Source organism: Perna viridis, chromosome 11 (assembly GCF_037379345.1).
Source record: "Perna viridis isolate PV_CMFRI_1.1 ecotype Kerala chromosome 11, ASM3737934v1, whole genome shotgun sequence".
In the NCBI taxonomy this organism is placed as follows: domain Eukaryota; kingdom Metazoa; phylum Mollusca; class Bivalvia; order Mytilida; family Mytilidae; genus Perna; species Perna viridis.
Genome location: NC_142455.1, coordinates 11998335 through 12015045, shown reverse-complemented (window position 1 = coordinate 12015045; position 16711 = coordinate 11998335). Strand labels below are relative to the sequence as shown.

Sequence of the window (16711 nt, the reverse complement as noted above, 5' to 3'; positions counted from 1 at the left end):
ATTAACACAGCATTCTGTCTTAAAGAGATTCGTATATCTTTGCTTGGCTGTTATAATTGTAATATATAGGACAAAAGCTAACATTAATTTCCAGCATTTTGTCTTATGTGTATTGCACATTTCGGTGTTTAATAGGATATTTTATAAACATACAGTTTCTGATATATATATATATAACGTCTCAGAATGTGACGACTCTATTCGCTACACTGCTCCATCGGATCAAATTGATACAGGGAAGATATGTAAACGTATAGAAAAGTCAGAAAAATTCCCAACGATGTTAGAACTGTCAAATTTGCGATGCACATTTTTGGTCGTTTCCTCCGCGGACTCGAACTCGTACCGCTGTGACATCTATGGCAACACCGCTTGCACATAGTCCGGCGCCCTAGACCACTAGGCCACGTTAGGACTGTCAAATTTGACAGTTCTAACATCATTAGGAATTTATATATATGCCCAGGATGTAGGTACGTGTCAGTGAAACTCTTGTTGTAAAGCCCATCGTCTGCCGTTCGTGCGTCGGCTTCAAACTTGATAATGTCTGCTTGTCTTATTTTTTAAATGTGCTATTGTATTCCTCTTCCTGCAGATAGATCAGCTTGAGCTGTTGAACGGTGGAGGTTTTTGTCATCTTGCGTCAACTACAGAGATATTCCAAAAGTATTCTCTCATACATTATATAACTTTCCATGTAAAATCATACTTTTTTAGAAAAAATAATCATTGAAAAATTCCTCGACTGATTCTAATGAATTCTTACTATTAAATAAAAAATGTTGAATATAAACTTTTAAGTTTGATCATGTTTTTTTTTTATCATGTTTTACCGTATCAGTTTTAGGAGAGTCAGAGAGGTTAGTACAGAATTGAATGTCATAAATTTAGTTCGAAATAATGTAAGATTGTATCGATATCAGTTTTCATAGGAATTTACTTGCTAATATTCGTCCATTTTTGGTAAGAAAATCTTTTTTTTCAAAATAAACAATGTATTTTCAGACATATTTCTTAATATTTATGAATAATCATCAAAACTCATGAAAATAAATTATTGAGAATTAATTACTGATTATTTTTATTGAAAAAAATCTTCTGCAAAGATACAGAGGGAAAATTTATACGTGACTGAGTACTTTTGACACTTGTCTAATTTTTGCATATCAACATTTGATAAGTCAGCAAAACGCTTTTTTTGTGGATTGTAACAAGCTCTATTGCATTAGCGGCTAACAATGTTGATGCCGTTTTTGTAGAAGCGGAAGTAAAAAGTGATTGGTTTCCCCAGCGTGCAAAATTACAATTACCGGTGTGACAGCACTATAAAGCACGAAATAAAATTTATCAATCATTACTGCAGGATTTGGCGTCCTATCTCGATAATTGTGGAACTTCTTATATATCCTTTATTTTATCTTTAGCCTCTATCTGAGTATAAGGTTCTGCTGCTGTTGGTGAGAACACGTGTACAATATACCGAAATCAACTATATACATGCTTGCTACTTTTGTATTTGTAGCATTGGACATTAACCAATGACAGTACTATACGGCGTGATGAGGGATGCCTTGGTTTCAAAAGACCAAGATCAGTTGTTATTATGCCATGTTTACCGAAAACATCGTTAGTAACATGGACATATACACAGGTATATAGTGCAGTTTTTTTGTTTATTTTTGTTTTTGTTTTTTGTTTTTTGTTTTTTTTTTAGGTGGGGGCGGGATGATAAGTTTTGATTTATGTGTGTGGAACGCGTACGGATTTTTGTAACAAAATGTTTTTGTTTTTGTTTTGCTAGTATATAATTGAATTCGCTTTCATACATACTCAAAAGCATGTGTTAAATATCATATAAATGTTATTTTCGAGCGTACATCCTCACAAATAGGCACCTTAAAACCCGGGTAAACACTACGAAATGTAAATTTTCAACAAATCTAGCAAAATGTAGTACATAACTCTTTAATTTTGGAAACTTTGCTTTTTGTTGGGTCAATTATCCAGGTCAAAGTTCGATTTGTATTTAGCACGATTTACAGTGTCTTTGTTGTATCTTAAAAACCATTGCGAATGTATTTAAGTAGACAACCTGCATATTTTCAACACAAAGCAGCGCTGTGATTAGAAATCATAATATGTAATACGATATAAAGAAGCTGAAGTCATTGTTAGAACATATATAAGTAATGGATTAAAAAATATGGATCTGGTATTGACAAATATCCTTCCTATCCACGCTTCCAAATCGTGGATAGGAAGGATAGTGAACGATAAACTCCATCTGTTTACCGTTCACTATTATGTGTTCAAGTTTAAAAAAAATATTGAGTGGGACGGGTCTTTTAATTGATACCAGACAAATATCAAGATGTTACAGACGGATAGACAATAGGTGTTTACTTCCTATCTCGTCGACTCGTTGGAAAAAAATAATAACAAAATAAAATAAAGTTAAATATAAATCATATGAACTGTATTTCATTTGAAGTGCAGTCACAAATATTGAAACGCTTAAGACATATCTATCCAGTTAACAAAATGATGAACGAATCAGTGCAGTATTTCTCATTTGAACTTACGTATTTCACTGTCGTTTCATGAATAAAGGTGTCAATTGATAAATATCAATTACATCTTGACTGACATGTGTAGACTTTCATGATTGGTACTTATTTATATAAACCATCGTTAACGTTTTATAACATCTGAAAATAACTGACCCAAATATTGAGCCTCATATTTTATTTATATGTTATAAATTTCTGAGAGTATTGTTTATCATGATTCATTTTCTTTCGTACCTCCTTTTAAATAAAATCTTATTCATTTGAGGTCTGGAACTGACTAGTCACTGCTTGCATTCTGGTGTTTATTGTACATTCCTTTATGCTTGGTTTTTATATGTTCTTCATTTCTATATTAGACACATACCACTTTTGCATTTAGTTGTATTGTGTATTTTGTTTTCTTTATTTAGATTAAGTGCAAGTTTTTGTAAGAATCAGGCAAAATGGGAAAAATCAGAACATGCATTGTCAAAAACCAACCGATCTGCCAACAAAACTTCACTAAAAAATGCTCTCTTTCTTTGAAAAGATTATAATTTGATCACAGTCTCTCTGGATTTGCTTAGAAATTTTTCAATAGAAAGTTAGAAAAAATTAGGCTTTTGACAAAGTTATCTGCCCTTGAAATGTTCATTTTCAGTGCATTTCGATTCTATTTACCAACATGATGTGGAAAAACGTCTTATTACCTTGATTCTGATGGTGCAAGTAGTCACATTATACTTTCAAAATGGTGTTTTTATTTTATACCATGTTTCACCCACTGCCTGATTCTTACAGGGACTGACACTTACTTGCTAGAATTAGAGAAGGTCATAGTAAAGGCAAATTAAACTAGTTCAACCCTGCGGTATATTGTGTGCATTTCCCTTAAATTACAGCTTTTGTAATCTAATGAGGTTTTAAGCTTATTTTTTTATATTGTTCTTTAATGGTTTATTGTGATGTCGATATTGCAGGTCTTGCATTCTGTTAAAGTATTACAGTGTATTGTCCGTGGAGTACCAATTTATGCGGTTTTGTGGGTTTGGTAAGTCACGAAATTTGGTTCCAAAATGAAAAAAATTCTCTTCCGTTCGTATGATACAGTTGTCAAACTCAAGAATCCTGAATCTGCACATTAATCATTTTTCCCTAAACCACGAAAATTGGTACCCACTATTAAATGTACTTTACCGTATTTTGCTACATGATCTAGACAAATGCGTCTATAGAATTTAAAATTTATCATCGTTATTTTTAATGAGTTGCTCATTTACTTTTGTTACTTTGTATGTATGATTTTAGTTACTTTATGTTCTTTGTTGTGTATTTCTGTTTTCCATGTCTGGTCTTTGTCCCCGAATTACATTCTTTTGATTACCGCTATAACCTTGGTTCCCTTGATTACTCTTTAACCCCTGTGCTGACTGTAGCAATTTTCACAGTTTAATAAATTTCCCGCTTTTTCTTCCTCTCGAATAGAAACTTTCAGCATATTAAGAGATTATAGAAAGAAAGTTATCGTAAAATAATGAATCACCTCTTTAAACTGTAGTTATGGGACCTAGTCTCCTGTTGCTCGTGATGAGTTCGTGAATAAGGTAATATGACCATAAAATATCCTATCTAGTATGTAAATCCCATAACAAAGCATGAAGATTTGTTTTTATATCTGTTTTCCGAACTCCTGTACCTGTATTTGTTTTCTTAATGTCATTTATAAAGTTTTGGTGACCGTTTCTTCGTTTTTTTTTACATTTTGTTGTTTGATTTGTTTCTGTTTTGTTTTTTTGATTTTGTTTTGTTTGTAAATTTGTTTGTTATTTTGTTTTTGTTTTTTTGTATTTTTTTATTTGTACAAAATTGAACGAAATGAAAGTTGTCAAAATAACAATGCTAAGGTAATATTTTAACAGAGAAAGTAGGTCAAGAGATAGTAAATTTTTTTAAGCGTTTGTTTTTATTTCGTTGATCTAAAGATTTTGAATTGAACACTTATGGGTTTTGTAGAATAAAAAAAACCTGTTCTCAATTTGTGGATTACCTGGGTATAGAATTCATTTTGTTTTCATTTTATTTTAATTAGAGCCCCTATTAACAAAACTTTTAGTATGAATTTCTATAGATAGGCTGAATGAAAAAATACAGATAAAATGTGATGATACAGAATGAGAGACTCAAATGAAAAAGAAGTCAACCATGCTTCTCTTTTTCGAATTTTTAAATTGTCCTCAAGCGTTTTGACTATGGTTTTTAGTGTTTGTTTCTCAGTTTGTTTTTACTTGTTTGTTTTTTCTCTTTGCTTTCGGACACAAACCTCTTATCGCTTCTATATCAGCCAGTTTCTTTATGGTGACGTTTCCTAGCTTAACAGGTTTTTTTTTTTTTTTAAATATTAATGAGTTATATTCTTAGGTAATGTACGAATTATTAATCGTTATTTTATTTCCTACTCACTACAAAATATATAAAAAAAAGAAAGAAATAGCATTTTCTGTTTATTTTGTAGGAAAATTTCATAATAAATAATGGCCGTAATCTTTGCTTGGAAGTGTCTCCTGACAGGAAAAGTGTTCATGTTGATAACTGTCATGGTGGAAGTGAACAAATATGGACATGGCCAAGGCGAACATTGAAGAAACCAAAAATATAGAATTAAAAGAATGAACTGTTTTGCAACTGTTAAAATAATCATAGAGACATATCAGGGGATGAAATTCATTTTTCATTGACATAGGCAGATCGAAGTAGGATAGGGGGTTCTAATTATACATTGTATGCTACATTTGACTGCTAATATCATGAAACCTACTACGACTATTCTACAAAACAGAGACATTTTTTCAAATCTTACACAGCTTTGATAAAAGATTTAAGTTTGTTTAAAACAGTGACATTTTATTAAATCTAAAAAGTATATTACATTATACATTACATTTTACATTACGAAAACTAAAGAAATATCTACTTCCCAAAAATAAAAAAAACTACCAACATATCAATTGCCGTCTTTATAAAAATCAGACAGAAGGTGATTCATGCATACAAAAAACACACCAATTTCAGTTTTATTTCTTCTTCGGAAACAGTTATATACCACAAAACTAGTCTTGGTTTTTTTTTCATTTGGTTGTTGCATTTTTAAGTTAAAAATTATATAGATTGTACACGAAATTTGAATTTGCAAGAGTTATCGTTCTTGATTTTCTTTCAGTTTTTTAGTGGGAGATAATTGTATGATTTTCTCAAAAATGCAAATATGAATACATAAATGATTTTCGTTCTGTAAAAATATTGCATATGTAGACTTTTGTTTGGTAGGTTTTTATACTCAATGAATCACTGGCAGTGTCTGAATTTTGCGTTGACAGGTACTTAATGTTAAAATCTTTGTTGAAACTTGTGAATGACTTGTTAACCAATGATACGGTAGCACTTATTTGCAATGTCATATGTACTTGGAATATTTAACGTTAGAAATTTTAACCCATTCGTTTTGCATTGAAATATTTCACTACATCATTCCATGATAGGCTTTTCAAATCAACCGGCTGTTTAGTTACTTGTGATGTTTTTTGGTTTCGCTGGGTATTTTGGTTGACTATCTTGTTATGGAGAACGTTGATGTGGTTCTGGAACAAAATGTTTTTCACTGCCATGTTCATAGGAGTAGTGGTACCGGAAGAAGTTGTCATTCTTGTAGTTGTAGTAGATGGCGCTGTAGTTTTAGTAGATGGCGCTGTAGTGGTAGTAGTTGGCATGTTTTGAGTTGTGGTTGTTGAGGTGGTCGTAGGTCTTGTGACATTAGGAGCTTTCCCTAGTTCGATTAAAATTTTTGAGAGAAGCAGGTTAATTTCTTCATCTGATTCATCACTGTCTTCGTCATCAATAGTTCCATTCTTTGATTTGGTTTTATCTCTTTCGTCACTTTCGGATGAACTATCTTCATCATTGATCCTGGTTACATTGACAAATTTTAAGAAAGAGACGGTCGGGTTAGAACTCTGTGACATTCTCAGAGCTTGCAGCTGTTTGATTGCCTTTCTTGTTTTTGAATCTTTCTTTGAAAGACTGTTCACGATAGATTTATTGAATTTAATTAATTTCTTTGACTTTTTAGCTTTCTTTAATTTCCTATTTGCCTTTCTGATTTTAAGAAATTGCAGCAACTCCATTGCCTGTTTTGCTTTTGCTGCGTTTGCCCTTGAGAGATTACTGAAAGACGGACTCTGTGTAGTTGCTGTGGCTTGCGATTGACTCATGGCCTGAATCATTTGCATCATCTGGTTATTGTTTGAAGATTGCGACGAACCCATTTGTCCTGGTGCTGTTAACATGTTTAGAAGTTGTGCTTGTTGGTTCAATGTAGGGTTAGATGGAGCCGTTGGCATTAAGTTATTCATTGGTGGTATTTGTGGAATTGGTGATGTAGACGGTTGCATTGTAGGGGGTATTGGAATGGCAGCCTTTGCTTTCTTTTGTGCTAACAACAACTGCAGACGTTGCAATTTTGGTGCAAGTTTACTATTTGGGTTGATATTACTTGCGAGGAAGGTGAGATCAGGAGTTACACCTACTGGCGCTGAAGTCGTCGTTGTTCCACTTCCTTGGTTTATGTTGATATTGAGATTTCCTCCACCTGATAGCACCTGCTGCGCATGCATAAGACCTACATTTTGCATACTAGGCACGGCTGCAGTAGGTACCGCTAGCATAGGAGTTGGTATATTTAGTTGTGAGGCAATAGATTCCGCTATCATGGCAGTGAGTGGGTCCAAAGTTGTTCCTTGTGCTCCTCCTGATTGCACTTGTGGCATTCCCATATTTCCAGTCTGAAATGCCTTGAGAATTTTCATTGTTTCTGAATTTGCAAGATGTTGCAGTTGCCCATTCATCGATGATATCAAATTAGTGTTTGCACGATGCAGTCCTTTGGATGCGTGTTGATTATTGATTGTATTCAGTATCGATTGTCGATGAGAAGCCCCATTGTTTAACCCCTGTTTGACATCGACATAGTTTTTCAACGCTAAATTCTTCGTGTTAAGAATGCTATTTGTCGGCTTTTGTGAATTGAAGAATAGACTCAGCAATGATTCAGTTGTAGTTGAAGGTGATGGAGTTGTCGTCCTTACCAATGAAGGTGGTTTTGTTGCGTTCAGTAAATTATTTAAAATGCCCTGCAGCAGAAAGACGAGCTCGTTTTCCTCTGAACTACTGTCTTCGTCTGAATCGTCGTCCATTATGGCGTTAGTTATATTTTGAATGAAACTGCTATTCAATAACTTCGCAAATGCTCTTTTGTTTTCATCTTCGTCGCTTTCATCTGATTCGTCATTATCTTGCTTTGCGATCAAAGTTCTCACAGTAGGAACAAGATGATGGGGGACACGGAATTTACGAATAGCCGGTGTTGTTGAGTTATAAGGTGATTCTTCGCTGCTGTCCTCTTCCGATGAATCATCCTCGTAAACCTCACATTTATCGTCCTCAAAGCATCTCATCCATAACTTTACGTTCTTCTCAAGAGCAGCTTTATACTGGCAAACAGCAGGTTCGCAACAGGGTTTGTTTACATCTCTGAAGCATGTCATTCCTGAAAAAAAGGTTTGAAACAGGTTATAAGGTCTGTTTTTGTAGGAAGGTTTAAGACTTTCGTGCATTGAAGTTTTTTTAATTACAAGCAGCCAATTGCTTGCATGACAAATCTAAGTGAAATTGAACCAATCATGATGATATAATTACTAAAGTCGAATAAATGAAAAAAGGAGAGATAGAGATATTGGGAAAACAAAACAAAATGGAAAAAGAGATATGGAGACAGTAGGAAAACAAAAAAATGCATCTATGGGCAAATACAGAATAGAAACATTTTAGTACTATATAGTATTTTTAGAACATGATATGATATAAACATTGGCCTCTCATATGTAAGCGACCATTTTCTGAGGACATATATATTTTTGTATATCTATGTGGGTGTATTTTAGCACTTATGCGTGAAATTTATAATAAAAATAATAATCAGAAGGCATAATCAAACGGCATCAATAACAACATACTTCTTAGCTGTCAAATAAGTGGTTATGATGTGTTTGTGATCTCGTATTAGTTGGTCAACAGCAGCGGAAGAATACAAATGTAAAACTTTATGACAGTAAGAACATTCTAAGGTCGACATAAAACAAATAGTGCTCTTGCATTATTCTTAGAGAAATGAGATGTGTGTCTTTAAACATGTAAATATTCTGTCCTACCTGTTTCGCAACCACAAAAATCATTACAACGTTCTCCAAGTTGTGCAAGATAGGGAGTGCATGTGCCATTCCTTGCTGTTCTACTCGAATACGGACCTGGATGGATAATAAACGTAAACATAGACAGTACTTTCATGTGAGATGTCACATAAATCTAAATACGACACTTTTGCATATCACACTAATGGTATCAGTTATTTTCTTTTCACTTATTACTCGTTTCAATAAATTGAATCAATAAGTTACCGATAAATACATTCATTTTTCTACTTAATTCTTGAATGATAGGATTAATTAAGGAAGTAGACCTAGGGTGAGGGACATAACTCTTGAAATCAGTGATATGTTTGTATCATATTCAATTTCACCAAAGCCAATCCAGTTTTCATATGAAACAGATTAAATCAGTCCAAGTTACTTTGTTGCTTACACGAGATTGATGTAAAATGCTGAATACAAACGTTACCATGATTTGTACGAGTTGTGTCCCTATGCCTAAGTCTACCTCCTTAAGTTTCAGACGTATATGAATAACGAAAAAAAAGGCGATGAAAGAGCTTCTCTTAAATTCCTGCTTGATTAATTGAAAATACTTAGAAACAAGAAAAATTGTAAGTAATGCTCATCCCGCTCCTCTCCTTGTAAATAATAACATGTGATAAAGAATGTATTAATTTTTTATCAAATTCTGTTAAGCCGTTATAGATGAGTTGAGAATCAGGAATATGGACGGACGAACGGACAGCATGATCAATATACACCTCCCGATATTAAATTGTGTATAAAAGTATGAGGAAAAGGTAGAATAGACAAAATATTAACACCATACATAAGACAGAACCTTGTGTAAAAACTATTTATCGTGTAAATAACTTATTACGTATTTAACGCTTATTTTAATTTACAAGTTGCATAATGGGTGTGAATAACATTAATTGCATAAAATGTCCACCAACGCTGATAAGGTCTTGACAAAACACAATTCATACGCATACGCACTGATCTCATTCAAAATATAGCAAGTAATATCATAGTAAGAAGGCTACAAAGTAAGAAATATCATGTAAAAATATGTTTGCTTGGAATCTCTACTTCTGCTACAGAAAAGCGCTATTTCAACGATTGATCAAATACTATTATGCTGTATCAATTTCAAAGAAAAACAATGAACGGAATAGTACGTATGGTTAAAGAGAAATAGTTTAGGTTACCTGTGGCGTCAAACACTTCAGACATGACAATAACTTGATTGTTCATATCTCTACAACAAGATCCCATTCCACAATCAGCGGACGTTCTACAAAAATTTGGAGGTAAAGTTGTTGCAGCTGTTGTTGTTGCTGTTGTCGTTGAACTTTGACCTAAGTTGATTGTCGTCGACGTTTGCAATGACGTTGAATCAAGTACATTATAGAAATATGGGTGTATAGCTATCGGAATAGGAGCTCTTGTAGTTTTCTGGGAGTTTGCCAATGGATTGAACGGGTTAAAAAGCACTGCAGCCTATAAAATAAAAACCTCTTGATACTGCATCACTTTCTTTTTGCAATATACTGTAATTTGAAATAGATAATTTTATACCTGTTGGATTTGTAAACTTTTAATTATTCACAATCCACCCGAATTTTGAATGGCCCATTGTGGAAAACTTGTGTCTGTTTCCCGATAATAACTCAAAACAGTATGATGGTCTTTTTTTAATAAGTCTTACCTTCAATATTTGAAATATTTTTGGGGGTTATTTTCTGGACGACTTTTTTCCTTTTACATTACTAGATTTGTCTTAAATAATAGCGGGGTGTATCTATTTTTTCAGCACACTTTTTACCGGTATATTTGATTAATCCATCAGATGGAGAATTTTGTTCCAAATCGTCCTCATATATCAAGAATGCTTTCATGGGAAACACTAGTCACAAATGATTTAAATTAGAAATGGTTGGAACAAATCATAACAAAGAAGCCCTTAGATTAGGCGAGGACAATTACCCTACCGGTGCACCTGTTCCATGCTGCCAGTTTTCAATTGAGTCAGGTTTGCTCATTTGTTTTTGTTTTGGTTACTATTTAAGCTTCTTCAAATCAATTGACGACACCGAATAATTAATTCATCTATTTTATGAGTCGACTACTTTGTCGTTTGTTCTTGTATATCAAACTTACCAGTGACGATGAAATGTAGAAAACAAGTACCTGGAAAAAAGAAATGAAAACCTATTACAAACGATCAAACTTTTCGAAGAGAATGTAGAGTCTCATTGTGAAAATACAAGAATTTTATCGAACCTACTCACCCACTAGCAAAACTTTATATAGTTTAGGCAGATGTTTGGTTTACACTGTTGCATTATAGTTTCAATTCAAAGAATGCCTGGTTTGGACATAAGTTAGTTAAATTGTACTAAGATCTTTAAGAAAAAGATATAGGAACGCTACAATATAAACATACGGACTTTCAACTTAAAAGCGACGCTTTTCACCGAAGGAATTCATAAACATTTACAATTATCAACTGTGTTATTCACTAAAGATATGTTCCATCTAAATTGAACTCAAACAAGTCAACGATGTGGCAAATGTATGACGAGAGAATGTACCTTTATGCCAACAGATGACATTTCAATGTCATTACATGTATTCCAAACACTTAAGTAAACAAGTTTATAACAATGTAAGGTACAGTATTTACTACATGTACTTTTAATTACATGTTGGTGCCATAAAATGTTACAATCTTAAAGTGTATATCATTACAGTGTTGTTGTTTTCATGTCTTTTAGTTTTAAAAAACCTGCATTGATTTTGTGGCTCGTAGATGAATTCACTGGTTCTAAAAAAACATTTTGCGCTATACAAAACATGGATTCAAGTTAATAGTTGCCTATATAAAATACTAATGTTGTTACAATGTAGACAAATGATACTGGATATCATTTACTAAACTTAATTTATTTTGCCTCAATTTAAGCATTGTCAACGATGCACTATTTTTCGTTCCGATTAAAACATATATCATAATCACATGATTGCTTCTATAGACAAATGTTAATCCTATAAAGTAATACCACCTACTAGCTTCTTTAAATATCTTTTTTTATTTTCTTTTTTCTTTTTCCTTTTTTTTTTATCTTTTTATTCATTCATTTATTTAACATTTTTGTTGTTTTTCGTATGATTTGAATTTCCTTTATAACTACATTCCTTGAGACGTTCACGTTTCCCATTTTAGCGTTCGTGCATCGTTTATCGTGCGTTTACACATTGTATTGCGTTCGATTTATCGTGCGTTTGAATGCACGATAGGAGCGTTCATTTAAACGCACGATAGAAACGTTCGTTTATGGTGCGTTTGGTGTGCGTTTAGCTTGCGTTTGGGTATCGTGCGTGCGGGAAACCTAAACGTCTCAAGGAGTGTAAAATTTAACTATTAAGAATATCTCGCTTCCCCATTTATATTCCCATAATCGCAGTCGCCTTTTTATGTAATAGAAAAAAAGAACGGATATGGTGAAACGTAACATAAAGTTATTAACAAAAAAACTATATTGAAATCAATGCTATTCACTATTCCTTTGTTTGCATTCCTGAAAAACAAAGTTTCGTTTCCTTTATCTAGATTTAAGGAGGTAGACCTAGGGTAGAGGACATAACTCATGAAATCAATGATATGTTTGTATCATGTTCAATTTTACCAAAGCCTCTTAAGCTTTCATTTGAAACAGAATAAAATGAATTAATTAGATGCTTACATAGGATTGATGTAAAATGCTGAATACAAACATTCCAATGAATTTTAAGAGTTGTATTCCTTACCCTAGGTCTACCTCCTTAACTGAGGAATATTCTGTGTCTGACAAAAAAAGGTTAAAGACAATGGATTCATATATCTTCTGTACTGTTTTTATCAATGGTTTTACCAAGATAAGGACTTTAAGATTTTTGCCTTAATTATTGCTATTTGTTATTTGGACTGTTTTCTTTTTGACTACTGTAAAAGCATTAATTTTGACAGTTGCTAATTTTCGCGCAATCTGTCAAGTATACATATTAGCGGATATTAGTTTTTGCGATTGAAAAAAATGATAAGCATTATATTATGTTTAAAATCGAGTATTATTTTTCCCGATTTTCTGTCCACCGCGAAAATTGCGAAAATTGGTACACCTCTGAAATAGTACGTTTACAGTATATATATTCTTTTTGACTACTGCTTCATCAGTTCGGAAGTTATCACCAGTTTTTACTTTCAAAATATACGAATGACTTTGTTGTAAATTTACGTTTACGTTTAAAAATACACGTACTTCAATCAAAATGTTTTAATGATTTGTTAATGATATGTGTACATTATTCAGCGGACGAAGCATTTTTATGTAACTCTATTTCCCTGTTCTACCCATATAAGTAGATTATATGCTAATTCATTTGGTTTTGGTTGCATTTTAGTTTTAGTGATTGGATAGCGTTTGCTTAGCATGTTTTACGACAGCCATGGTGGTGTTAATATTTTATTATTATTATTATCATTATTTATTATTTTTTGTAACTTTCAATCTGTTGTCAGAAACAGCATTATCTTACCACTAGTAAATCGTTTTGGAATTGTGGAAACGCTGTGTATCAAACCAATTAGTTTATCCAGCAAAACTTTGTTACTGAGAATAAAAATTATTGGAGATCGTATTATGTCATGCTGAAATATGTTGTTGGATATATACAATTATTCGAAAAAAATACTCGGCCACAAAAATGGACATACGAATATTATATTCATTTATAAGAAATGTCAGGTCACCTTGTCATTTTAACAAACAAAGTACAATAACTTTTAGAGCTGAATTAAGGTAAATGATAAATTCAAATCGCCTTAATCAAAATTTTTCCTATAACAAAATTTAAGTTCACACAAAGAAAGCATAATAGTGACTGCGCTTTTTATAGTTAAATATGCAAATGTAGACAATTCTAATTACAATAATTTAAAATTTGTTTATTCATTTTTAGCACGGAAACGATCTCTGTGTCTGTACTTGAACTATATACATTTTATGGTTTGGCATTCTGAGCTAAGATTGTGTACAGTGTGTGTGTTTTATGATACATATGTACCAGTATAGGCGTTGATAAATATTGTATGCAAATATTCTTTCCCTTAAATTTTAAAACCAACATATACTGTAGTTGCGAAAGACGTAATTAAATATTTACAGAATGAAATCTTCAAGATCGTCTAAAGGTAGAGTAACCACTAGAACAATTCAGTGTTGAAGTAAAAATGCATTACACCAAAATGGCTGTTAAAGTAAAAACAATATTTTATTATTTCTATCTATAATTAAAATTTTGCTATTTCTGTAGTTTCCTTGTCTTAATGACAAATGTTTATTGGCATCGCTATTTTCATATTTTTTGTATTTATCTAAGTTGACCTAAAAGTATATTTATGTTCATTATTAATCCCTTTTGTCAACGATGCTAATAAATTCTGTCCGAACAAAATGTCAAACATGACTATTTGGTCACAAACTAGTTGACGTTTCCTGTACGAATTTCGTCTGAAAAATATGTAATAGTCAATAGAACATATCATGTCTCTTAGTATTGTGTCAACTTACTTTAAACGATATCACTAGATTTGTGTTTTGATCTTTAGTTTTGAGAAAAAAATCGACTTTTTTTATACAATTACCATACAGAAAATGAATTACCACCTTCATTAAAAAAATGTACACTTAATCAAAAGTTGCATGACCCAAATGAAAAATTTCAAAAAAAGTTCTAAATTTGTTTTTTGATTGCACAAATTTTATGAATACCTCTTAATGACAATCGTGGACACTGCCTATGGTAGTGGTATTTTAGCGTGTAAAAAAAAACAATCGAACAAATATTGTTTTATATATGCTATATGTTGTGTTAAAGTGTTAAATCAACCAAATCATACACAATCCATTTGTACTCGAACGTGCAACAGCCAAATGACAAACTAACACTAGTTATGAGGTCGATAACTGTTTTTGAATAAAACAAATTAGAGTGAATTTGATGGGTTTTAACATGCACAAATCACTTTCTGTCTGATTTCTATGAGACTGCTGCTTAACAACTAATTTGGTCAGGTTTTAAATATATTTTAACGCCTACTAATATGTACATAACTTTAATCTATGAGCAAGGATTTAAACCCTTCAAGTACCAATTAGATAACCTACATTTGCTTATTTGAAAGTTTTTTTGTGATTAAGATAAAAACAAAATTGGTAGACTTCATTTTTTTAAGGAAGTATTAAATCATAAAATCCTATTAAAACTTAGTTTAAGATCATTTGAGTCGTTGATTATTTTTACTCGTGTATTTAAAATAATGTTACTGAACGTCAAAACCTTGGTGTAGTTCCCAAGAAATTTTAAACTATTGAAATATATGCCTCCTTAATTATATTTGAAATAGTGTTAATTTCAATGTAAAATGTAAAATTGGTTAACTACGTTTTACAACGTAAAAATACATTTTAATCATCACCATTCATTATGTGTACATGACTTTGTGAATCGTCATGAACGTCTACGTTGTTATTGCATATTTAGAAAATGTTTGTGTCAAGTAATAAACGCAGTTTTGTTTTGTTTTTTTTTTTTTTCGTTTGATTTTTAATCATGGCCTCATTCGTTTGTAACTGCCTTACAATTATCATGTCATGTTATTTAAGTAGTGGTCTTTAGAGGAATCATGCTAAGTCTGTGATATGTGCTACACCCTTAGAAAGGGCTACACATTTTTGTCATTAATTTGCTTTATAGGTCTATATGATGAAATGTAAATTTATTCATTCCAATCTGTCTGCTCTTGGGAGATAATCCACACTGAAAATCCAACAGTTTCTATTGTTAATTAGGTCATTTACAGTCCCCCCCTTAATTTTGAATTCTACAGTGCATTCTATGTTATCTTTTTCTCCTACGAACAAGGTTTATATGAAAATCCACATGATAATTTCAGCTAACTATAACATTTTAAACAATATATCAACTGTAAAACTATGTAGGCTTTCCAACCATGTATCACATTTTGCATGATTCTTATATGGAGTGCTACTTAAGCTTTATTTAAGATATAGTCACATTGCTTTTAAACTTTTAAGTAGTATTTCAAAAATCAGGCATCTGATGTTCTACAATAGAAAAACTCTTCCAATTATAGCAAAAATGACAATGGCAATTACGTGCCACCCTAAATGGTTGTTTTCTAACTGTCAAACGACTTATAACTTAAAGCTTAAGAGTACAGACTATCGTTTATGTCAGAAGACTGAATGCTGATTTTTGCAACATAAAAACCATTCTAGTTATCTCTTAACATTTGTGTGGATTATTTTGGACCTTCATAAACTTCTACTTTAGTGTTACATGTTGATTTAAAATTTGAAACGATTAAGCTATGGTGTAAGCTAGGGTGATCCATTTTGTGTTTTCCTTTTTACTTAGGCAAGTTGATCTTTCTAATTATCTTTTTTATTGTTTAAAACCTGTACCCAAATATATATAAATAGTTTAATTTAGAATTGTAATGGTTAAAATATGTCCTAAACAGAACAAGCATATTCGAATAAAACAATTGCCACCATGCATCGACTTACCTGTATTTTAAAACACATGTCGATGAAAATTGTTTTTGTTTGCTTCATTCAGCCTACACATCATATTCGTGTCGCTGTGTATTCAATAATGAACACGTGTGCACTTAAACAATTAAAATATGACATGCATTCTTATTTCATTAACATATTAACATGTAATTAATAAATAACTTTGTACCTACCACAATAAAACACAGGTGACTAGCCATTTTGGATCCTCCAAGGAATTCCTTCAATTGTACAACTATTTAAAAGAAAATTTCCA

General features: G+C 32.1%; 1 protein-coding gene and 1 pseudogene across 3 annotated transcripts in view; one reads left to right on the top strand and one right to left on the bottom strand.

Annotated features, from left to right (window-relative positions):
- LOC148603004 (polypeptide N-acetylgalactosaminyltransferase 5-like) overlaps window positions 1-5573 on the top strand; it is a 22187-nt pseudogene extending 16614 nt beyond the window's left edge. The window contains exons 10-11 of the transcript XR_015916911.1: window positions 1523-1651; window positions 5062-5573. The product of XR_015916911.1 is annotated as a polypeptide N-acetylgalactosaminyltransferase 5-like (transcript). The remainder of the gene's footprint in view (window positions 1-1522; window positions 1652-5061) is intronic.
- Window positions 5430-16711, bottom strand: LOC148603003 (uncharacterized). 2 transcript variants are annotated; one of them, XM_088553937.1, is made up of 5 exons: window positions 16629-16711; window positions 10973-11002; window positions 10021-10312; window positions 8810-8905; window positions 5430-8148 (listed from the first exon to the last, which is right to left on the bottom strand). In XM_088553937.1, the coding sequence occupies exons 1-5, from the start codon at window positions 16653-16655 to the stop codon at window positions 6035-6037; spliced, it is 2559 nt and encodes an 852-aa protein (XP_088410063.1). In that variant the 5' UTR covers window positions 16656-16711; the 3' UTR covers window positions 5430-6034. The 2 variants fall into 2 exon arrangements, with proteins under 2 accessions (XP_088410063.1, XP_088410064.1); XM_088553938.1 differs by lacking the exon at window positions 16629-16711 and adding an exon at window positions 16447-16603.

Coding starts and splice junctions, on each gene's coding strand:
- LOC148603003 (XM_088553938.1), bottom strand. CDS start 16,494: ATGAAGCAAACAAAAACAATTTTCATCGACATGTGTTTTAAAATACAG. Junction 11,003..16,446: donor ACATGTGTTTTAAAATACAG/GTAAGTCGATGC, acceptor TCTTTTTTCCAG/GTACTTGTTTTCTACATTTC. Junction 10,313..10,972: donor TCTACATTTCATCGTCACTG/GTAAGTTTGATA, acceptor TTTATTTTATAG/GCTGCAGTGCTTTTTAACCC.